At 30.9% G+C, this 26,021-nt stretch overlaps 1 protein-coding gene and 1 long non-coding RNA gene across 5 annotated transcripts; both read left to right on the top strand.

Moving 5' to 3' along the window:
- Window positions 1-16,196: 16,196 nt before the first annotated feature.
- On the top strand, window positions 16,197-19,206 carry LOC111635471. Of its 4 annotated transcripts, none has more exons than XM_023380440.1 (4): window positions 16,197-16,525; window positions 16,613-16,703; window positions 18,176-18,371; window positions 18,809-19,206. In XM_023380440.1, the coding sequence occupies exons 2-4, from the start codon at window positions 16,668-16,670 to the stop codon at window positions 18,892-18,894; spliced, it is 318 nt and encodes a 105-aa protein (XP_023236208.1). In that variant the 5' UTR covers window positions 16,197-16,525; window positions 16,613-16,667; the 3' UTR covers window positions 18,895-19,206. The 4 variants fall into 4 exon arrangements, 3 of the variants coding, with proteins under 3 accessions (XP_023236208.1, XP_023236206.1, XP_023236207.1); XR_002758388.1 differs by having other exon boundaries at window positions 16,201-16,525; window positions 18,176-18,266; XM_023380438.1 differs by lacking the exon at window positions 18,176-18,371 and having other exon boundaries at window positions 16,200-16,525.
- A 2,820-nt stretch (window positions 19,207-22,026) lies between these two features.
- On the top strand, window positions 22,027-24,466 carry LOC111635465. Its single transcript, XR_002758382.1, has 3 exons — window positions 22,027-22,144; window positions 22,370-23,140; window positions 23,206-24,466. It is a non-coding gene; the product is annotated as an uncharacterized LOC111635465 (long non-coding RNA).
- Window positions 24,467-26,021: the final 1,555 nt, after the last annotated feature.

Raw genomic sequence — 26,021 nt, 5'->3', positions numbered from 1 at the left:
AAATCGAAATAGTAAATAATAACACTATCAAGTAATTTACCAGCAATTAAATTAAATTAAATATCTATTAATTTTTGTATACAGACATTTTAGAGTAATAATCTTAAAATATCATTAGTTTATAATGAATTCATTTGTTAAAATATTAAATCTACTGGACAAACCAAACATTTATTTTAATATCTTAATGTTGTTCTCCATAAAATTAGATTTTCCTATCATATAAGAATAGAATAACATTCATTTACAAATTTAAATGTGATTTTAGATATATCATTTTTAATTATAATTATTCCTAAATAATTTGTTTCTATAATTATTTTGGCAAATGATGAACGTGGAGTCCTTCTTCCAAATAAGATGTTTGCTGATCTCTTAGTTGTAAACGTCATTTTTGTCGTCACAATTGCTGTTAGGATTTCATAAAATCCTAACAGCAATTGTGTATAAATAAACCAACAACGAGTTGCTCAATTTCCCGGCAACATTTAAACTTTGGTGGCACCATCTGTTATCATATTTTGTTTAAAAGCTTTTTATATTTTTAATTATTATAAAATGGCAAAAACCTTAATTTTGAGGCAGGGATGAGTTCTATAATAAATTGTAAATGCTAATAACGAGTAAAATCGTTATTAAGTCCTACCCTAATGGAGATACACACGATCCTCATTATCTCTCCACCCCGTCGACTTTTAACCACCAAAATTTAATAGCATCAATCCGCCTAATAAACAAACCTCCCTACAAAATTTCAGAAATTTTCGACAAAAAGCACACGAGGGTGAACAAAATCGTGCCCCCCCCACAGTAACATTCATACATACAGAAATTACCCCCGAATTATTTTGAATTTCTCGACGTTTCAATGTATCCTAAGTCCAAAAATGTAACCATTTGGTAAACATTTGGTGGGGTCATATTTTGCCATACTTTCCATTTTTTTATAACAGCCGGGAAAGTAAAAGTTAATTAACAATAAGTAAAATTAGTTTAAAGACTACATTTAGATATAAAAGAAATATTTTTATATCATTTTTGGTATTAAAGATTGCGTAAATACTGACAATATCATAATATAATGCGCGTATTTATTTGAACGTATAATTATTTAAAAAAGCAAATGATAAGATTTATAATAACTAAACATATTTTTAGATGATATTCAAAAATTCTTGAAATATAGGACAATTATACTAAATTTCGTTTTAATTCCAATTCTGTATATTTAATGTGTATAAGACACATTCCATCCAGTTTTGATAGTGCTAATTACTTCTTAATAGTGACATTAAAATCTTTTCATTTAACAAACTAGTCTCTCGTTCAAAATAATAATTTGTATAATTTACAAGAATAATAGCTTTAAAAATATACAAAAAAACTCATAAGCATGACTTATCTAAAGTAAATAATAGAAACATCATAGTCATCAATTTTATTGTGATGTAAGATGCGCTTTAACTATGGTTTTCTTGGCAATATTGTCGTGCTTCCACAATCATAACAAATTGCTTTGAGAAGTAAAATTGCTGATAAGAAAATGATACAAAAATCTAATCAATTATAGATCTAAGACATTTGATCCATAGTTAAAAGAGCAAAAAATGGCTGAAAAATTCCATAAAAATCATTCGTATCGATTAAGATAATTATGTCTTTATTATCTACGTATAAAAAATGCGTTAGGTTTTTACTAACATTATCATTATTTCGTTTTAGGTAAAAAAAAAATTGCAAATAATGGATCCGGTATCTTCTAATTTAATATTATTGATAAGAAATATTAACACAATTATCTTTTCTTTAGCAATCTTAATGATTATTTTACGTCGAAGTGATACATCTATAGCGTATCAATTTAAACTATAATTTAATAATTGCATAAAATTTTTATTAAAAAAAATTGTACACAATTAAGTATAAAATAATGATATTCACTTACATATTGCTGAATTACAGTATCAACAATGTATCATTCATATTTTACTCATAAAGGTTATCAAACTGATATTTAATAAGAGAAACGAAGTTGTTAAATAACGTTGTTTTAGTCACGTTCGTGAGTTTTAGTTTTAGCTTACGTTTAGTTAGGCTTTTCTTACGTTATGTTTGCGCTGGCCAATCAAAGAATACATTATTTGTAACATTTAAATAACGCCTTCTTGATTGGCCAGATACAACGTAACTAAATGACTAAAACTAAGGTTTAGTTACTTTTTATATCCAGCCAATATTGTTAATTTTAGCTTCTTATTAAGTTTTAGTTTTTGTTTAGGATGTCTATCTATAGTTCTGGAGATTTGCGATCATATTCTGCGAGCAACTTTAGGAATTTTTCATGGATGGTCTGTCGCCGGATATTTTGGGTCCGTCTCTGACCACCCAGTCGCTCCATTGTGAGCCTGGCCGAACCCATAATGGTGTGGAAAAAAGACACCACAGGCAGAGGAAAAAAACGAAAAAATTTAGCTTTTTATTAACTACAAGAGAGCGAAAGGATATAACTATACTATAAAAGACATAGAGAGTAACAAGCAAGATTTTTTAAAAAGTTATTAATTTTTTAAAAATCTTGTTTGTGATTTATTAATTTTTATCATATTGTATAGGTATAAAAAGTAACATAATTCAGTAAGGATAGAGAATAGACTAAAAAAGAACTGAACGGATGCAAAATGAATACAGTATAATGAAATGAATAAGTTAGATACAATATACTGTTTATTAACATGCTAACATTTTTCTGTTTTGAATTGGCAAATTCATCCACGACACTCTCACTAGAGACTCTACGGATGTTCAATCGTTCTTCCTACAGGAAATTTTTAAAACATATTTTTAACCATCGTAAGCCGGAGAACGACGTTTGCGCTATTGCTGTGATAACGGTTAGATTTTCAAAATTTTCCTTACACTGAAAAACTCTTCACTTCCTTTACAAATGTCTAGTGCTTGAAAGATGATATCTTTCTTTCTACGAAATCTCTAATTCTTCTTCGCCACATTATTACTTCTGCTATGAATTTGCCTTCGTTGAACATTGATGCATTCAAAAACGAACTCAAGTTTTGAAGAGGGTTTGACGACTGTTGGCTTCATAAAAGTTTGTCTGCCTTTGAGGTAAAAAATAGTCGAAACTGCAAAGTATTTCTCTATGCTTAATGAATCTAGATTTAATATGATTAAGTTCATCTAAAAATGGTATATTACCGTAGGAAGTTGTTGCATCTTCCTACCTAATCATTGAATACTGAGAACAATATTATGATTCTCCAAAAGAATTTTGCTCTTCAAATATATTGAGGAACGCTTCAGTGATCTTCTACCTCGTGTTTTTCAATTCTTTTATGAATTTTGTGCAAAGAGTGCTTTAGCCAGGTGTAGGGCTTTCTCGCTGAAAACACACTCAGAGGTGTTACGATGAAATGACATGTCAGAAGGATTTGACATTCCATAAATTTGGAATTACACAAATATTTACCATGTATTAAGTTTTTAATTTTGACTTTTACTGTCCTATGAACACTAAGTGAACCTTTTTCTACATTTATCATGGATTTCTAATTGTACCTCTCAAAGTAATCAGATGCTTTCTTCTAATTTCTGTTATGGTTCATTTTCCAATCCCTTAATTAAGAGAATGAGAGAACCGACACCTTTTTTTAGACTGCAATACTGTTCATATTGTTTACAGAAAGCTGCATCCTCATTTCTGGAGTAAGCCAACCAATAGAGTCTTCGGTCAATGAGTATGGAAACAAAAAATTCGTTTTCCAGAAAAACGAAATTCATAACTTTTGGAAAATATCAGATAGATTTGTATGCGTGTTTCCAATTTATTCTTAACAGAACGCTACATCTGCACAACCGACATCTGCAAAACCGAAAGTTCTAAGTGTCAGATCAATTGTTGTGTGTGTGTCTCGTCCCCATCTTCGTCTCCGTCCTTCGTATCCTTCATCCTCCCGTCCTCGGATCGACATCTTCCCATCACCGGAAGTCGACAGCATCGTCCCGGAGTCGTCGAGACTTCGTGGGAACTATCATTCGCGACACTCCATCATTTGGGAATATCTTTGAGAGGAGAGGAAGATCCAGAGACCGCTGTCGACTCAGAACTTCCAAGATGGCGGAAATCTTGTAAGCTCCTTTTTGTGAAATAAACAGTTTCTTGTAACCGTAGAGTCTATCTCAGTGACCATCGCACCCACATACCCTCTTAGCGACTCCTCCACCTTCTCGACATTTCCCCCGTCGAAACCTTACACGAGTACCGTAAACAAAAAATATGACTTATTTTGCACACCACTCAAAACTCGACGATGAGTCATTTTTATTATTGTTATTGATCTTTCGCCACATTCTTTTGAAGCATATAAGGAAACACTACCAATAATTTTACTTTAACCTGAATTTTACGTTAGATAAGTATGATTAAATCAATTAGAGCGTCTATTGTTGATGTTTTTTGTCTGAAGTCACCAATATCTTGTAGGAGAGAACCTCCAATTTTTACCATAACATTAGACTATTATTTCTTATACACAAGTTTTTCAAAAATTGTGCTTATAATTAAAAAGTAATACAATGGACGTTAACTAGCTATATCTGATCTGTCGCTTTTTTTTAAAAAAACAGATATATTTTTAAAAGATTTAAGGAAAATAACTAGAAATAACAGATAAATTAAATCCGTAAGCTAGAGATTTCGTAGGATATCCGTCAAAATTTCCATTAACTTTATATTAATGTGTCCCAATCGTACAAAGTTTTGATCTTACGAAGCTCCTCGTAAATTGTAAAAGGAGGCGAAATTAATTCGTGCATATCATAAGTAGATGAAGTACTGTAAATGTATCAACAAAACAGGAATTAAATCCTCTATAATTATCGTAATAATTAGTAAATGCATTTTCAGTTTTACTCGATTCTATATATTGATTATCGTCTACTTAAGTTTTGTTAATTATCGCAGTATTTTTCTTTTAACAACGTTTATTGGAAAATTATGCAATTTTCCCAGAAATAAAATCGATTAATAATTATAGTAAGATCTTTCGTCATTAACTATAGAACGTCTAATTTTCAATGTTAAGTTTCTAATTTCAGATTTTACCTTGGCTCTCAATATCATCATGTTTTCGACTTCTATTCCTAAATAATCTTATCTTCTTATTATAGATTTTTAATATTAGTTGAAATAATACTTTTTAACCTGTTATTTCTAAATTTAGTGGGAAATCTGCTCATATTGGTTCGTGAAGCTTCCAAATATCACATTACTCATGTCTGTTCTCTTAGCGAGATCCTGAGCAGGTCGCTTCATCACATGATGCTTTTGCTCAACTGTACCTATGCCCCCTGCACTCTAAAGTGAAAGTTTCTCTAGAATCTAGATTGCCAAAAGACTAATATGTTTCTGATATCTATTGCAGCTAAAGCAAAGCTATTTAGGGAAAATTTGTTTCAATTTTTAGGGGAATTTCAGGTCTGTTTAGGGATTTTCACGACAGCAACCCTACAGATCGCCGAATATTTGTCCAAATGCTTCGTAGAGTACGTACAGTACAGTACATAGCGGTCTTTGTAGCCCCGGCTTTAATTGTTAACTGCATTCTAGTTTCGGATGTAAGCAAACAAATGTACAAAAGGATTAATTATTTTATTTATTTTCATATATTTAATTCTAATAAATAAATAACTTACCTCTTTGGTCCGTTATTTTTTGCGAAAGTAATTTAACAAAAAATTTGGTCGTTTACTGGATATCTTCCAGTAAATACACTGAAAAACAAGATTGAACTAAAAATGAAAACGTTTACATCGACGGTATTTCCTCTTTTATTTAATCACAACATTCTTTATTCAAAAAAAAAAACATTTAACAACTCGACAAATTTTTTACAATATTGCTAAACCACTATTTCACTTCTTAACTCGACGATTTCTAACCGTAAAGTAGCCCNAATTTATTTTCCTATAATCGTTTTTAAAATTAATTGAATTTATTTAAAATTAAAAATTAAAATTTTTATCATTATCATTATTATCTACATTCGCGACTGTTTGATTGATTATTTAAGCTAATTACGGTAAAATAAATAATGATAAATAGCTCTTATTTATTTTTTAAAAAAATTACTTAATACACTAAGTGAAGTTGAATAAGAATACAAAATTTCGTTTAAATCGAAGTTCTGTCGAAGAAATTTGATAATTCGTTTCCGGTTCATTTTTGAAATTAGCATTAAAAACTCTCAAAAAATAATTTAATAACGTTTAAAAATGCTGTTTTTAAAATTTTTCATGAATAAATATAAATCGAAAAGTTTCTTTCTTATCGCTAAATACATTACAACGTAAAAAAGCAATGGTTAAATAAGATAAATGAAATAATATTACGTATATATTGCTTTTTAATTAATTGAAAACCATCGCTCTAAATCTTAATTTAAAATTATTATATTGTTTTAAGTAAATAAAATCTTCTAAAAACTACAAATAGACAAGATTTTAAAAAAGCCGGCAACGAGTTGCGTAACTTTCCCTGCAACAACATTCAAAATTGCGTGTGGCGCCATCTATTATGATATTTTGTTTAAAATAACTTTTTATATTATTAATTATTATATAATATTGCATTGTCATAGATACTTTCCAGACAATGGAAAACTCAAAAATTAAAAATATTAAATAGTTAATAAATATATTTTTGTTAAAAAGAGTAAGACGATTCTATTGCGGATAAACCATATTGTATTGCCATCGCATTTTTTTTTTTAAATCACGTTTTGAAGTTTAAACAATTAAATTTTAATTATTTTTTTGTATTAATTCTTTAGCCCTCGTCTTGTATCCAAACAATGAAACGATGACCTTGATAAAATGGTAAAAAAAATTGATAAAATATAACTTTTGTCATCGAAAGGCAACCTTAATGAAATCCAGCAAATTATAGTATTATTTATGATTTAGAATTTAGCTATAAAAAATGCTTTAAAAGTCTTTCTTTTTTGCGTTAAACTGATTTCTGGTTTGTAACAAGCCTTATAAATAGCAAATCTTCCATTTTGAGATTTATTTTCCGTTTAACGTGCCTTCTACCAAACGAAATCTTGTTCCGTTTTGTAGAAGGACCGTTTGGGCAGATTTTACTATATCTATTGCTCATTATAAAACGATAAATATCTAATATATGTATGTGCCTTTCTATATATATATATATATATATATATATATATATATATATATATATATACACACACACACATGTATTTCCCCCTCTTTTATTTTTCTTCTTTTATATATATGATTCCAGATTCCTGGTATGATAAACGAGCTTTTTACCGTGCAGCCATCCGGCAGCTCTCGTTTTAGAGAGTTTTCTATAAGTTGACCAGACGGCTGCACCAAAGTCATTATAGATGCTGGAAATAATTGATATTTGTCTGTCGAGAGACCATTCGCTGTCTTTTCTATTTTTAGAACGAAAAACTATTCACTAACGTTTGAATGTTACCCGAAGACTATTAATTCATGTTTCTATATTATACCTAATTTCATGTTTTTTGTTATATATATTTTATAAACTATATATACCGAAAAACGCAATACATTATAACAAAAACGAATTTCAGTTTATAAAATAGAATTCATTTATTTCACTGTAATATATTACTTAAAATAGATTATGAAAAAAAAAATAATTGCACGCATTTTATTCACACATATAACACGAATCTGTAGATTATAATTTAATAAATTATGTATTAATGTGTTTATTTCCTATCTATTATAATTCTATAGAAAATAAATACTGTATTATTAAATAGAGAAAGTAACATTTATTATATTCAGTATATATTTTTCAGAATAAATTTTGAAAAATTCATATGAAAAAAATTTATCTAGTTTAAAAGCAGTCGGGTTATATATTATATGCAGCACGAAATTGCCAACTGGAAAAACACCAGAAAGTGTGAATAGCAACAAATCTAAATTGACTTATGTCAGCCAGTCAAAATTTTTATTTAATAAGAAATTATTTTAAAAAATGCAAGTTTATTCTTTTATGTGTAATAAATTTCCATTAAACATAATAAACGAGTAATGATGATTTTAGTATTAAAAATAAAGAATTATTGAAAATTGAAGGCACGGAAATGCCTTCAATTTTCAATAATTGTGTAACAAAAGTAACAAAATAAAAAACAAAACTTCTCATTCGTTAATTATAAGTTTATACAGTAGACCCCCCACGATAATTCCGTGTTATATGAATTCCATGTTGTACGAGTCACTTAGATTTTACAAATACGTGAGCCGTTCACAGTCTGGCACACGTATTTGTAAAATCTAGGTGACTCGTACAACATGGAATTCATATAACACGGAATTATCAACAGTGTTATAGGGGGTCTACTGTATAAACTACAAAGTATTTAAATATTTGGGTGTAATTTATTTTGTGCATTATAAGCTCTGTACTTGCCGAATGTTCTATTTTATCAAATGTATTGATCATCCAAAATCATAATGTAAATAATGTAAATGTTTTTTTTTTTTTTGGGAGGGTCAATTTTAAAAATTTTATTTACAAAGAATTTAATGATATTTATTGATGTCGGCATTCAGAATGCGATGTTTAAACGATGGAATTTTTCGTACTTCTTTCTGTACTTCGATGGTTGTCGCTGAGCGAATCGATTGCTACTCGACGCCCTCTGGGGTTGAATAATAATATTTGAAAACTTTAATCGACTTCCAGCAATTATTTCTTAAATATAAGAACTTAAGTAATATTAATAGTAACACATTTATTTAAATTTATTTTCCTATAATCGTTTTTAAAATTAATTGAATTTATTTAAAATTAAAAATTAAAATTTTTATCATTATCATTATTATCTACATTCGCGACTGTTTGATTGATTATTTAAGCTAATTACGGTAAAATAAATAATGATAAATAGCTCTTATGTATTTTTTAAAAAAATTACTTAATACACTAAGTGAAGTTGAATAAGAATACAAAATTTCGTTTAAATCGAAGTTCTGTCGAAGAAATTTGATAATTCGTTTCCGGTTCATTTTTGAAATTAGCATTAAAAACTCTCAAAAAATAATTTAATAACGTTTAAAAATGCTGTTTTTAAAATTTTTCATGAATAAATATAAATCGAAAAGTTTCTTTCTTATCGCTAAATACATTACAACGTAAAAAAGCAATGGTTAAATAAGATAAATGAAATAATATTACGTATATATTGCTTTTTAATTAATTGAAAACCATCGCTCTAAATCTTAATTTAAAATTATTATATTGTTTTAAGTAAATAAAATCTTCTAAAAACTACAAATAGACAAGATTTTAAAAAAGCCGGCAACGAGTTGCGTAACTTTCCCTGCAACAACATTCAAAATTGCGTGTGGCGCCATCTATTATGATATTTTGTTTAAAATAACTTTTTATATTATTAATTATTATATAATGGAACTTAATTTTTAGGATAGAGATGAGTTTTATAATTTAAAAAAATTGTAAATGCCAATAACGAGTAAAATCTTCATTAAGTACGGTCCTTCACGGACGATTCCTCTATCTCCCCATCCCGTCGACCTTTAACCATCAAAATTTAATAGCGCCAATCCCCCTAATACACGAACCTCACTGCAAAATTTCAGAAATTTTCGACAAAAGACACATGAGTTATTAAGCTTAAAATACGGTGAACAAACTCGTGTAACATTCATACATATAGAAAACACCCCCGAATTGTTTTGCATTTCTCGACGTTTCAGGGTCCTCCGAGTCTAAAAGTGTAAAAAAAAAATGAGTCGTTTTTTTGACCGATTGTCATAAGCTTACTTTTCCTCTGTTATGTATAATAGCCAGGAAAGTAGAAATAAATAACTAACAAAATATATTTGTTAATGACACGAACATTTTTCGTAGACTTCTAGAATAACTATGCCAACAATATATAAAATACGGAAAGAATAATTAAAATTTTAATTTTAGAATCTTTCGATTTCTCTAATATCAAATAAACAGGCGCATTTGTAAATATTTTAGACGATTTTTATTGAATTTGACGAAAAAAATATCAATACAGATTTAATATTCGTATGGTTATCACGAATCTTAAACGGTAATAATAAGTAAAAAGAATTGAGTTTAAGAATTTCACTTCTCTAATAATTTTTGTAGGTTTAACTAGACATATATATTGTAAATTCTTCTAAAAATGAATCGTAGTAAATTTTAGCAAATGTAAAACAGATAAATCCCATTCAATTACTACAAAAACATTCTAAAATAATCCCAAAAACTGGTTGTCTAATATCCATCTCCAGTCCAAAAAATATGTAGTAATATTTGGAAATAATAGTTTTTGGCAATGGTTTATCAATTGTAATATATGGACTATTTTTTATTATTAATACCAACCGTATGAATATAGACTATATATTACAACAGATAAGCTTGCCAAAAACCATTATTTCCAAGTATTACTACATATATTTTTTAACATGTTTTATACTCAACACATATTTTTCTTAAAAACAAAAAAGATCAGTATGTTGGATGTACTGTACGTTAGACAACTACTTTTTTGATTATTTTAAGGATGTTTTCATATTAATTAGCTCACTCCCTCTCTCCATCGTCAGTAATCATCATATACAAACGAATCTTCCTTCCCTGTAAACTGCTGACGTTATACTTTAATGGTCGTTAGTAATGATATAAATTATATTAAAACTGAAAATGTCGAAATTTAATGTTATGGTTAAACTTACTAATAATGAAATTTTATTTTCGTTGAATTTTAATATACTGTACTGTACGTACTGTATAATATGAACGATTTTCGACAGATACAAAAATTATTTTTCATAATCATCCTTATGATAAAATAGAAAATTTTGTTAGACTTGACTATTTTCATTAATAACACGTACTAGATGGTCATAAATTTAAATAAATAAATAAATATATAAATTTTTTATAAAAATTCTCGTATATTGATATCAAGGATGGCTACAATATATTTTCAAAGATAAAAACCGGGATAAAACAAGTTCCGAATAAGAAAAATTGAGTCAAATCTACAATGGAATTTTGTTGTTTATATATATATATATATATATTATTTTTCTTATTTTATTATGCGTTTTTAAACAAAAGAGAATATTGTAAAGATATAGTGTAAAAAACTTTTGAAAATTAAATTTAGACTACTTTTACATTCGGCTCTATAAAGTTAAAATAAAAATGAATGCCAATCTAAAATTTCTACCTTTATTTTCTTATTGCCTATATAATTCCTTATTTTAGTTTTATAATGTATCAATAACATACATGACTAACAATGTTCTACAGCTGTTGTTTATGAAGTGAGCGACATTAATCACCTCTTAGCGTTGAAAATTAAATCAGAAAGTAAGATCTGTTTGACTGTATGATATAGCGTACATTTTTACATAAATTCGACAACTCACGTAAGCTACAGTATATGTAGGCCACAAAGAAGAAATTTTTCAGCTTAAATTTACATCTGTTAGATCTCTTGTTTTCGTCATTGTATTATTCAAATTAAAGCTTCCTTGTGGTCTTTTCTTCTTTAGTCTCTATTGATTTTCTTTAAGCGATTTTTATGCTCTGTGTTTTTAATTTGACATTATTTTAATAGGATTATCCTAATCTTCAATGAAAATTTTATATAATATTTACAATATATTATGTTACACTCCTGTACAAAATATAAACATATCGATCTTGTAAGGCCTAAATGACTATGGAATTTCTTCGTGTTAAAGTTTTATATTCTTAGACTAAAAGGAATAATATAAACATGATTTAAGTTTGTTGTATTTTGCCTAAGACTACGAACTAAAATTTGTTGTCGAGGGTTTATAAACTGATATACAATTTTTCATGATTTTTCCTACACACACTTCAGAATGTTTATTTTTTCCATCACGTCAGATTTTCTTAAATCGATAAAAGTATAAAACCCATATATCAAAGTACACCAACGTATATTTGGCCATATAACCGAGATGGTAAAGGCGTCAACCTGCTGCTCTCGAATTTTTCGAAGACCTCACCACACGACTCCCTCAATTGTGGGCCAGGTCGAACCCACGTTGGATCTGAAAAATACCCTCTTAGTGCCCACGGGGTGGAAAGAGTAAAAATATTTGTTATGACTTGTATGTGGCATGGTCAGTTTAACGAAAATTATCTATTTTATTATTGTTTTTAGAGAAAAACTTATGTAATCTTGATATTTTTCATCAAAACTGTAGGAAACTAATGAGGCTTTTAGAGAATGACAACTCGAAGTTAAATTATTAGACTTATAAACCTTACTGATTACTCGAAAGCCAATTCGGCTGCTAGTAAAGAGGTTAATGTTTGTAATTTAATTTTGTATAAATGTATAAATGTAATTTAAAGGTTAATGTAGTAAAGGGCTATTATTTTCATAAACAAGACAGGTAAAAGTGGATTTGAATCTAGCATTTGTCTCGAAAGATCAGAAATAAATGACTATCTCTAAGAAAATAGTCCTGTGTAGAGACGATCTCTGTTGTTTGTATAAGCTTACGAATGAAATTCAAAAATTGAATATTCTAAATAAATTTTATTTCATGCTAAGAAAGATTTTACTTCCTTTTGATATGATTATTTCTAAACTGTTTTAAAATTAAATTAGTTTCTTCATATGGAAATTTGTATTTTAGATATTGTATATCCGGTATTTGCAATTTGATTTATATATTTACACAAATCTCTTTATTTAGTTTTTTCATTGTTTATTTAGTATTGTTTATACAATGTTGGAAATAGAAATACACGTTTAGAAACTAATACAAAAAGTGCTAAATAATAATAAAAATTTCTTTTAATTAATACAAAAAGTGTTTGTTCCAAAGGCGAATATTCATCTTTTGTCTTTGAAAAGTTTCTTTATAATACTTAGTAAAGATATTACTGAACTTTTCCCTAGAACTAGAATAATTTAATGATGCGGATTAAATTATAGTTTCTTTAAGTTCAATGAGAGATTTTTGGATTCTTCTTACATAAAAATCACGATGACTTGCCAAAATTTCAATCAGATTTAAGTTCTGGAAAATTTCCAAATCAAAGAAAAAAAGAAATATTATGAAAATATTATTTACGTTCTTTCTTATCATAAATAGATAAACTTATTGATAAGATTTATATATATATATTTAACGAATACATGAAAATTCTGACAGACCTATTTCAATGCATATTTTTTTCTTATTTATTTATTTCCTTGTATGGCAAATAGCTAATTTTTCTTTACTTTGTTGATCACAAAAAAATAAAATCTTCCGAATAATGAATGCTAATTCATGATGCAGTTCATTATATAAAGTGTTTCTTCTATAATGATAGAAATGTTACTTTAAAAATAAGGATATTTCATAATAAACGAAATAAAATTTCCGCTAAAGAGATTCTTTATAGAAAAACTATCGATCTCAACCGAAAACATTTAACTTTATCAGATATGAATCTTTCAGGAGAAAACTTAATATGACTTAATAGAGTGGTTAAACATCTAAAAAGCTTTTGAATAAGCCGAAATGTTCAACTTTATCAGGAAATTGAAAATTTCACTTTAGCCTATCGAATAAATTTGTTTTATTTACTGTACATGAGGAATCACATCTATCACATTTTTGAATTTATCTAGATTTCCTGTAGAGGTTTCATCGCGTAATAACTTCCAAACTCTCAAAATACTTTACTGGAGGACATTAAAAAATAAAAAATTATCATATAACTTCTAGTACAGTAATTTTAAACTTTTCGATTTATAGTCGGGGAATCTTAGAAGAAACGTTAACAAGACGTAATATTGAACAAGTTTTACCGAATTAACATTCTGAAACTTTTTGCAAGTGGTCGAAATTTTGTAACGTGGTCTTTTATTTAAATAGTGAAATAATTTTGCAAACAAAAAACAGACGGTGGAACTTTTATAAAAAATTAACTATACGTTGTGATCTAATTTCGAATTTAATATAGAAAACGATGTATTTCGTAAAACAGTATTTGGATTGCCAAGTGTCTAAGCTTATGGCACAGTTTAACAAGTTATACAAATTCCAATGCCGTTCCCATTCACCAGAGAATCATTAATCTAATTCACTGTATCTTTTTTCTCTTCAAAAGAGAAATCTGGAGCATTATTTGTTGTGGCTGAAAAAAGAACTGTATACGACACCGAAACACTATAAAATGTGTATAAATTTTTTTCAATAAAAACAATTCAAAACTTAACAGTTGCACGGTGTACATAAATATAATTTTTTAAACTTTTATCTAAGTTATAATCTCAAAAAATGTTTAAACAGCGATCCATGTTCTATATATAACATTTCAGCTTTTCCATTTCATAACATCCAGTTTCACCACCGGCAATTTATCACCTGAAATTTATTTCATTTTTCTCTAATTTCGATTTTCCCACGTTAAATATAGATATTTTCCGTTTTTTTCTTTTCATAATCAATTTTTATTGGGCCTGTACACTAAAAATTTTTACCAGTAGCCTTAAGATTTGTCAAGTATTTTCAATCAGATTAATATTTGAAAAATTTCTATAGTAAAATTTTAAGACAGGAAATTACTTCTGAATGTGTTTGATGAAAATTTAATGTGTTTGAACACTTTCCATTTATTCGTTGATTCATTTAAAATGATCTTTTAATTAAGTTTAATGTTATTCACAATCGTTGTAACGTATAGATTACAGTATTCATAATAACACATTTCATTTATTTATTGTAAACTTTAAATAAAGGAAACTTTTCGAAGTTGTGGCATAAGAATACTGGAACTAGGATACCTTATCATTCGGCCACCCCATTGTGGACGTGGCCAAACCTATAATGGGCTTATTGAAAAAGACGCCCTCTTAGTATTGATAGAGCGACAAGAGTTTAAAAAATTGACTTAATGTAATAGCATTATTTTATTAGATTACGAAACATTAAAGTATGCCATTTGCTTTAAATAACGTACAATAAAATTATAACAAAATAGATATAAATGGTGACAAAATACAAGATATGGAATTTGCATTATTCAATTTACAAAAAATAATATACTGTAACCTTATTTTCTGACCACCTTGCTTATTGGTCACCTCTAAAATTCCCATATAAAACTGCATACTTTTTAATAGAAATCAAATGCATTAGTAGCCATCTCACCTTCGCTTAAGTAGCCACGATAGTTTTCCTAAAGTGGCACTGTTCTCTTCTGTTGGCCTGATCTACATGGCCAGCAGAATAGGAAAACCATAAAACGCGTTCCTAAACTCAATGCATTGCTTGCTCAAAGCTCTTTGTTGCTATAATTTCGGAATAGTTTGTTTAGATCTCTCCGATAGATGACGTTCAATAAAATAAATCTTAATTTACACTGAACAAATTACTAAATTTTGAAGATAAATATAATTATATATTTGTTCGATACTTTCATACAAAATCGAATTGTATTTTGTAAAAGACATAACTATGCAAATCAGCGATGATCCGTCTACTTCATTCGTAACATGTAACGACGAAAACTATCAATAGGCATGAAGTAAAAGCAGATTTAATTATTAACATTTTCGACACTTGGACACTTCCGCGTGTTTAGTGACTTCCGTTTAATGAATTGTTTTCTAAATTTTTCTGTTAAAATATTTAAATAAAACTATTACTATCGTTTCGAAAACATTAATTTCCTCATGAATATTAAACTATTCCATTTAGTACTGTACTGTACAGTACTTAAATGAACTCTACTGCAAACAGCTTGCATTCATTGTACACGTACTGTACCTTGTATTTCAATTCTCTATTATCCAGTGTTAATATGTTACCCTGTATGAAAGAGTGAATAACTGTAAATTGCAAAGGATGTATAGCATTATGTGAATTTATTATTATTATTTGTTTACTTTTATAATTTGTATTAAACTTTTAGCAGGATTCAGTCGGCACTCTAATTACATTCTGTATGTCAAATTTTTAATAATTCCACTTAAGATACAACTCACTTACGTGGCCAGTAATTGTAGCCCCATGAAGTTTTACTGTACTTATTTCTTAAATAATAACTTTTGTTACGACAACAAACAAATAAACTTTTGTTATAAAATAATAATAATAATATAACGGACTTATTATGGATTTAATAGAGGAAGATATTTTGTTAAATAACTCTTTTCATACTGGCAATAATTCCTGTATTGTAATAATTCGAAATTTTTTCTCTAGGAAGATTGAATTATTGGTTAATAGAATAAAATTATTCTTCAATAAAGAAATGAAAGAAAACGAAGAAAAACACGTAAACCAATCGCCATATATCAACAATAATGTAATTGTAACATCAATTCTTGCATCGAGCAATTCTCATAACACAGAATTTAATTTCGTTATTCCCGAATTAATAGTATTAGGAGGAAACGACGATAGTGTAAGAATTATATCTTAATTGGCATTTCGAAACAATAACTAGAAATAAAATCAATACGTTGTGTCTATTTTCTAAATTTTTTTACAGAGATCGAGTGTAAAAATATGCTCCGAAGAAATCGAAAAAGATCTACCATGTTGCAATGGAAGATATTTACCTGCTATCATGTCGGGCCATGGTAAGTGCATTTATCGAGATTTATTTGATTGAAAAGTAATTGTTAAAATTTTTTAAATTTCAATTATATCGATCGGTTTGTTTAGCAATAAATTCTCTTGCCAATATGAAATATTAGGATAATATCATTATCTGTCATTTTTAATTTTTCATGAGCAATTTTTGTCATAATTTTTTAGCAATGCTGCCATTTTCAATGATTAGATTCTTCTCTAATGCATAAAATTCAGAGTAATAATATAAATTGTATAAAGCCGAAAACTTTTTCATTAATAAGTCCTGCGTATACATTAATGGATCATCCTAATCTGACCAGATCTTTCCATAAGAAAAATAGTATTTATTACATTCAAATAATATTCCAAAAACTAGAGACTAAGAAAAAACTATCCCGTGAAAAATACAAAATTTTTAAAAATCTAGTTGTGTAAAAATATAATTGTGAAGATTATGAAAATATAAACAAACATAATAACAATAATAATAATAACAAACGTAAACGTAAAAATAAATTCTTTAACTATTATAAATATTAAAAATAGAAATATTAATAATTACAAAGACTAATTTCAATTTTGGCAAATACCAGGGGGTTGGGCAGCTTTTCTTAGGTGTGTGTGCCAAAATCGTAAACCTAATTCAAAATTTTTTCATGTAGAAACTGAAATTCATAGGATAATCATATTATTTGGTGTCTAAGTATTGAGAGAATATTTTCAAATCATCAAAAATTCACATACACACACACACACACTTTTGAAACCCGATAAATTCTTTGCCGCAAAAAAGTCGTTGGCATGCCACGTTTGGCCCGCATGCTAAGGGTTGCCCACCCTGGCATATATTTTATCTTCAATAAATCCTCTGTATATATATATAACTCTCTACCCTGTTCACAGAGAAATTCTTTTTTAGCCAATTATGGATTCTGCGAGGCCCACTATAGGGTGGCCGGTAGTGAGGGATGGACCCGTCATATTCAGACTGACCACCCCCCGAAATATTCCTGGAATTTTCAATCTGTCCGTATTCGATTCCGGGTTCCCCAGAATATTAGACTACCCCTTAACAAATACTAAAAGAATATAAAAATTTTAAAAATTAAACAAGTTAACTAAAATTTTTATTAGTTTAGAATTTCATTAAAAAGAATATTCTGTAGACAGCTGGAACTCAAATAATAAGAGCGTTTTTTTTTAAATTTCTTAAATAGCAGTACAAGAAATTTTGTAAGTTCAAAATATTCTGATAAAATTTCCTTTATATTGAATTTTTACCATTCATATTGCAACAGACTATTTCATAAAATATTCATTTGAGGTCAGATTGACGACACTAGAAGAGTGTCTGAAGCGTCGTCATGTTTGAGGAAACTAATTTTAAAGAAAATTTGCGGCCGTTTTTATATCAATGTTGCCGTTTCTTTTGCTTATTAAAGACATTTATTGTCAACTTTTTATTCCCTATCTACAGATTGACATTAAAAACGAACAGCAGCCGGATGGACAAGATAAAGTGACAGCCTCCCGTTCTGGGGATCCGAGATTCTGGAGAATCCTGTCAGGTGAAACCCCAGAATTTTACGGGGATGGTATATCCGAATATGGGGCCAATCTCTCATCACCCAATGTGTGCCTGGCTAAACCCAAGATGGGAATGCTAAAAAAAGGTCCTCTTAGTGCCCATAGGGCGGATTTATAAAAATCATTAAAAACGAATGCCTGTTAATTCGAATTCTTGATAGAACTGTGTCACGCTTCCACATTGCTAACGGGCTCATTTAAAACTAGAATAAATATCAAACGACAGACGAATTCCTTTGAGTATTTAAGGCTAATTAATTATCAAAAATAAAAAATAAAATGAAAATATTTGTAAATTGAGTTTTTATTGTATTATATTTAGAATTTAAACTCATTACTTAGCCTTAAAATAGCCCGTTAAATAAATCCGGCTGTTCGTCTGACATTTAAAATAATTATCCGATTAGTTGTACATGTTATTTCGATAACATGTACAACTAATTTTAATACATTCGAATGTATTAAAATTATCACTTTAATCTGAATGTTTAATATATATTATACATACAAATATTTTTCACAGATGATATATCTTTCATCGGCCAGAGTAAATCAAATAGATCAAAACAATCAGGTGGAACTGAATCATGTGTCATTCTTGATAATTAGCAATGCTTTATAAAAATATAAAAATGGTTTTATATTGTGAATTAAAGTTTTTTGTATTACATTTACAATCGTCGAATTCTTATTAACTTCAAGGAGACATACTATTTCATCAGGCTGGAGAGCGTTATAAAAAGTGAAGATTTCTTCTTCCAGTTGTGAGACTAGTAATATTTATCACATCTTTCTTAATTATTTACAACTAGCAAAGACCGAGATTAAAACAGTTCTCTTTATTTCGCCTATTTAAAAATGATTTTCGGATTGGTAATTTTCTAATCCCTTTTCCGGCTGACAGTTTCAGATCTAAAGTTATTGTTTATAACCAGCCATTCCTGTGCCCTGTGCAAGAATTTGCATTTAGGCCACTTAATTTATTTGGTTTTGNAATCATTATCTTTAGTTGTAGCTCTATCATTTGATATAGATCTAAAAATAAAATTAGATTTTAAGTTATATTTTAACTTTTCACTTATAATTTGTAAATACACAAAATATAAATTATTTTTTCAGACTGGATAATTGAAGAGTATACTGACATTATGTCTTGGGATTCCAATATGCACATCTGACGATAGTCAACAACTTCATCTGTCACACGAACAATGTTTTAAAAAATGCTATTGTAAAAAAATTTTCTAGTGACGTTTAAATACTATACAGGGTGTATCAGAACGACGTTTTAAAAATTTGAGGGATTGTAGAGGATGAAATTTTGAACGTTTTGATATGAGAAACCTATAGCCGGAAAAGTGATATAACGTTTCTACAGCACTTTGCACGTTCTATGTGGTCGGTATGTTGCACTGGCATTCCCTCGAGCTTCACCATAACATAAATGCATATTAGCAAGTTCTCCAAATTACCCTCCAAGAAGCCAGAACGTAGGCACAGTACGTAAAGCACGATAAGCAGATAACTGTACACTGACTCACGTTGACTAGTTGTGTGTTTACAGCACAGCGACAGTGGATGCAAGGGGTGACCTGAAGAACGACAAGCACTAAGTACACAACGTACACAGGCTCAGTTAGATCACTGTAGTTGTGTGTTTACAGTCTTCCATCCGCAGCAATAACATGACTTCAATGGACGGAAGGGTAGCTACCAAAGTGAAGGGCGGTCAAACACTTCCTACCGCTGTAGACATTAGTTCAAATTTCCAGCTATAGGTTCCTTATATCAAAACATTCAAAATTTTATCCTCTACAATCCCCCGAATTTTTAAAATTTTTGTTACAAAATGTTACCTTTACTGTTATTTCTAGCTCTGCACACTGTAGAAAAATCTAGAAATAGTTTTGTATATCGTAATAATAGTAGTAGTTGCCAGAGAGCTCTATAAAGTAGAGAAAAATCTGTAAATTTGAAAACTATAAACATAAATTTAAACTTGTCAAAAAATAAATTAAAAAATCTCAAAAGTCGCTACTTTTGGCTGATTTGTCTGAGGTCTCCGCTACTTTACTACGTCCCTCTAAAAGTCGCCACAGTTGGGAACACTGGTGAGCAGACATCTAGGGTCTAAGTAAGACGAAATGTAATCGCCAAACCGTGCTGTAGAAAGGTGGAAAAATTTTTAATTTAATAATTTCTTGTGAACAGCAGTTTGGGCCACCCTTCCAAGTGGCCCTGTGCGAGTGCACCTGCCTAGTTACGGCTTTGTCTATAACATAAAGAACAAAAGGTTAGTTCGTCTTAATATACTTGTGTTATCCACAATGATGGATATAGTGCACAGTTCCTGCACATCCTAATGCTGTATCAGTCTCTTGCACTTATTGGCATGTTTTCTTTGTCTATTTTTCATGGGTAAATGCAACGCTTCTTCCATTTCGCACAATTATTAACTCCTTATTACCTCTTAGAAGGATTTTAACTTCAATATGACGGTTGGTAACGTGACAAAGGTCAAAATGTGGTTTTGCATCGCAAATATTTTCACAAACAAACTACTGTATAACTACGAGCAATTATTTATAGTGACATGGTCACAATGCCGGGCTGCAATTTGTAATCGTATTTTTATATCATTTAATTTAAAATATTTTTAAATAAATAATTTAATAAAATAATTTAAAATCACTTGAAATTAGTAGTGTCTTGACCCTGTACATCATACTTTTCCGTTAGCATCTATTAACTGCTTTTGAGCAGGGGGGATTTGTATTGAAATAACTTGATTTCCTCTTTGCATCGAAATTTCATATATAATTAATTGGGGCTCCTGTCCCTAAAGTTTCCATATATGGTCTCGCATTTCATCTAACTCCGTTCTCGAGATTAAGACAATGCGAATTAATAGGTCTAAAATTTTTTCAAATTATCACGGATAGGAAAGTTCAGAATGTCAATCGGAAAAATCCAGCTCTGACTCTGACATGAGAAAATTTAAAAATAAATGTAGCATTCCTCCGAAAGCAAAATTGTCGCGTTGTAAGTAATGAAGACATAAAGAAAAGTTCTTAGCCGTGTCAAAAAAGAAAATATCATGGCGTGAGATACAAGCGAAAGTTTCAAAGTTGGACGAAATCGAACGGAAGTGTCAAATTGATTAACCCATCAAATTAAAAATTTAGGGGAGAGATCCTTTAGAAAGTCAGAAACTCAAGGAGAAAGAATGATCATTTCTCCCTAGCTCAGTCTGTTTATCCTCTGCGTCGATTTCCCCGTTGTCTCGGACTTAATTTTTGTTCGGCCGTATTATAAAGGTTTTTCGGTATTTTTAATATTAACTTTATCCAGTTTGATGTTGCATCAATACGCGAAACCCGCAACCCCGACGGCGACCGAGGAATATTTCCGAAAAGCGAAATAATTTCGAAATCCTAAGAATTTGATTTATTCGTGCGATCGCCGAAAAAAATATTTATTCAAACAAATTTCAGGCAATTTTCGAAACCTCGAGACAGAATTTAAAAAGATCGTCTTTTACCTGTCCACGGTGGACATTCTGCACCATGTAAATGCAAAAGATAATTTATCGAATTGCGAACACAAGAAAATGATTGAAGCAAAATTTAAAAAAGAAAAAAAATAATTAAAAAAATAAGATTGATTGTAAAAATTTGAATTAAAAAAATTGTTGATGCGTCTTTTAACGATGCGTTTGTTCGAAATACGTCACACATGACGATTCACAGTTCGATTGCGTTTCCGGTTCTGGTCGGACCGTGCTTTTCTTGCGCTCGTGATTTGTGTGCTGTTTTTCGCTGTTTGCGGACTTTTCGGAAGAAGATTCAAGATTTTTCAGGTAAGTCTTAGTCCATATTGACCTTAGATGTAAGAATTTATTTAATATTATTTAGAGAATCGGTCCCAGAAGACATCTCGGCACATCGTTCGATGGTCGACCGTTTGCGCTTCGGATTCGAATCTTTTAGATTTAAAAAGGCAGCATTTTGCTTTTCTCGAAAGAATTTAGACATTAATTTAAGCTTTTGTTTTAATCGACTAATTGCAATTTTTTTTTTTTCAGAATGAAGATGTTTGCGTGGTTTCGCCGGAGGTTCCGACGGAAAAATGCGGTAGCGCCGGAGGAAGGTGGTTCCTCGGACTGCTCTGATGAGACTTTCGAGGACCGTGAACTCGACTGGGTCTCTGTCGAATCGATTAGTTCGGTGTCGTTTGAGGCCGTCGAGCGAGAGGCAGCGGGTGGTGATGACCTTCCCCCAGTGCGTGTGGCGAGAGAGTTCTGAGTCCATTCCACTTGGCCAAGGTCGTCAGGGATCAGCCGGCCTATGGCCTTGTTAAGGAAGGCATAGGGAGTGACGAGTCCTCTTGGAGTTGTCTATTTTCGCGAGGTCTGCCTCTCGGTCCGCGCTCGCGACCACGTCGCCATCGTCTTTCGGAAGTCGGAACGAAGAAGATTCGGAGGAGAGCGCCGCCGAAGTCGAGGAACCGCGGTTTTGTTGCTGTGGGAGGCTGCGGTTCCCTTGGCCTAGGCGGTGATCCTCTTCGATTTCCCCCGATTAGTCCTTTGCACCCGGATGCGACATTCTGACCGGATTCGATACTTTTCACTCGAACATGACCTCTTTACTCGGACTTGGTCTTCTCTTACCCGGATGTTTTCACGGTTCTCCCGGATGGATTTGACTTCCGATTGTGACCATCCGGGCGCGACATTCAGCCTACCTTTCTTCCCAAACAGCTGTTATGAGGATTGATCTTCCGGTTACGGTAGGCTAGGCTAGGCCAGGTCCTTCGCTCTTCTCGTAACACTGTTCGGGAAGACTGTCTGATAAAGGTAATAATGTTGACCTTAAGCAATAAATGAACTTCTCGTTTTCTCACTGTCTTTGTGTTCTGTAGGAACATTTGGGAGGGAGAAGAACTTTACCGCGAAGAGGACGAAGTGGCCATTTATCATGTAAGTGAATATTTTCCGAAATCTCCGATGGTAAGAACTCTTTCGTTTCATTTTTTAACATGTCTTATCCTCGTATCATAATTGACTGTTTTTCTGTTTATAGACATGCCGAAGATGTTCTTCGATCACACACATACACACACACGCACAAACATAACATCACTGTACACGAAGATATACACCGTTTAACCTTTACTCGAATTCTCGCAATTACACTTCAAGCGCCTCGTTCTGTGTAATTCGACACAATGAAACAACCCGAACACTCGCTTCCCACAAATCCAACCCCTGGTCCTCGTCCCGGGAAGTGGAAACGCCAATTTTAAAGATTAAAAGACTTTAAATTGGCGGACGAAGGGGCTCTGGTAATCACTACTCGCATGGATTAATTTAAGGGAGACACAAGAGTGAATGGAATACAAAATAAAATATATGAAAACAATGTAACATAAATCAGAAGAGAAATGTTCTTCCAAGAGAATAATAAAATAAAATAAGCGTGTACATAGTAGATGAAGAAAAAATAATAAAATGAATAATTAGCTGGTGCTCTAAATCAATGACGGAAAACATAAAAAAAAAAACATTTTTCGATAGGTTGTCAATATGGTGGAAACGGAAGTTGCTGAAACGCTTGAAAAAACTAAAAAATTATATTAAACTGTCTGGCAACACTTACTCGATATTAGTTGAGTTTACATCACGTGACACACATGCCGCTTTTCTCTAGTCTTTAATTCATCGTTGGTTTTTTTTGATCTGTCAGTTATGTGTCACGAAGAAAGAAAATAACGCGGAGAAACATAATAAGACATATTTTTAAATGTTTTCGAAGTATTTCTCATTCTGGACTAAATATGTAAAATATAGAAATTGCTTACAGCCAATTAGGAATTTCAATTCCTTACACGAAAAATATTTGGTAAATAAAAAAGAATTTATTTTGTTAGTAATAGTGAATACGATTAAAATATTTTTGCTTGTAAATTAAAAAATTCGTATAGTAAATCCCAACAGTAATAGACTTTCTGTATGGTCATTATCGTTAATAATTATATAATTTGCCTTTCCGGAACCTATTGATATATTGTTCTTCATGCATATTGTTGGTAGTTTCAAGATGCCAGTTGTCTGTTAATTATGTACATTTAATCTCATGCGTGCGGTCGCATATATAGACGGTCGGATTCGGGATGGAGGAGGAATTCGAGAGACAGTGCGCCGGAAATAATATACGCCACTACGCCTTTTAACAAAATTAACAACAATTTATTAAACGAAATGGTTTTTCTACAAGCGTGGAACATAAATGGGAGTCTATGTGAGATCGCGAAAGAGAGTTTACATGGTCGGACCGTGTTTGTAAATAGAGAGGTTGCGGCTGACGTTTTCGTCGTGAAAACGTCGGCCTTCACGGGGTACGTCGGACGTTCAGCGCCGCTTTCCTGTACGCCTAGAAGTTTGACAATGGTGCTTGGATAGTCAGTGGATTCATGCTCGACATTTTAAACACCATTGTCAAACTTCTAGGCTTATAGGAAGGCGGCGCTGAACGTCCGACGTACACGTTTTCGCAATGAAAACGTCGGCCGCAACCTCTCTATTATCTTCTTGGGTAGAACCTTGATTGATGTCGGGATGTCGTGGATCGTCTTGACGAACGAGTGGAGAGGTTTCCGCTGGGTCGAGGAGAGTAATTAAGGCGGCCATACACGTTAAGTTAATCCTTTGAGGCTACCTGACCTTGAGGAACTTCAGAATTTCCTATCGCCCACACACGAAGAAGAAAATCTCTCAGCAGAGGTGTAGCTAGGGTGGGGCAAGTAGGACACGTGCCCCGGGCGCCACTCGCAGAGGGGCGCCAAATGGTCTCCAAGACAAACGAGATTTGTTTCTGGAGGAGAAGGGGGCGCCAATATAGTGTCGTTCCCCCGGCGCCAGTTATGTTCTCTACACCATTGTCTCTCAGTCAGTCAGTCGGCCATGGCATCTGATGACGACATACTGGCTGTTCTTGGATGTTTATTGGCAACAAATTCTATTAAAACTCGCGGGAAAAAAGTATGCATAGAAGTTTATGGTGTTTTGTTTTGCCAATACGTCATAATGTAAGGGATGTGAGGGTCAGGGAAATTCATGGAAATTAAAACAAAAATTTGAGTAGGAATTCTGTATACGTATACAAGGTTCCTACGCACCTGGAAAGTTAGGGAAAGTCAGGGAATGTGTCTCCTTAATTGCATTGTTGATCTCGTTTGCTGAATATGGATGACCAATTATAGCCATCTGCAGACGGCAAGAAGTAATGCTGCAATCTTTAATAAGAAATTACACCAGAATCCATTTTGAAATGGCTTTTTTCACCGTTCTGAAGCCATATAATTTTACAGTTGTGGATTAATAACAGGATAAACTACTTTTATGTAATAGTGTTTAATTTTTAATTTTAATAATTCAGCGATTATAAAAAGATGAAATTGTTTATTAGAATAAAAAATAACTAATTAAAAATTTGTTTGCAAACTTTTAACAGTTGAAATCATAATTTATTAGAATGTTCACTTCAAAATAGCTAAACAGATCAGTAAAAATCTGTAATTTAATCGTTTTTCAGTTTAAAACATAAAAAATTATAAATAGTTACCCGACGTTTACAGTAAAATACTGGCGCTGACTTGTTGTTGGCACAAGCTTTTTATATTTGTTGTTACGATTTTCCTTGAATGTACTGTACTGCAAGCATATTTTCCCTCTCTCT

Source organism: Centruroides sculpturatus, unplaced genomic scaffold (genome assembly GCF_000671375.1).
Source record: "Centruroides sculpturatus isolate CEXI.00-Female unplaced genomic scaffold, Cexi_2.0 scaffold368, whole genome shotgun sequence".
Taxonomy (NCBI): Eukaryota; Metazoa; Arthropoda; class Arachnida; order Scorpiones; family Buthidae; genus Centruroides; species Centruroides sculpturatus.
The sequence above is the reverse complement of the archived record's forward strand: the minus strand, read 5'-3'. Positions and strand labels throughout refer to the sequence as shown.

Bases quoted from the DNA above. Each gene is read 5' to 3' on its own strand.
- LOC111635471 (XM_023380438.1), top strand. From the start codon at position 16,232: ATGGATTTAATAGAGGAAGATATTTTGTTAAATAACTCTTTTCATACT. The intron at 16,526-16,612 runs GTAAGAATTATA...ATTTTTTTACAG, and splicing joins TAGGAGGAAACGACGATAGT to AGATCGAGTGTAAAAATATG. The intron at 16,704-18,808 runs GTAAGTGCATTT...TATTTTTCACAG, and splicing joins TGCTATCATGTCGGGCCATG to ATGATATATCTTTCATCGGC.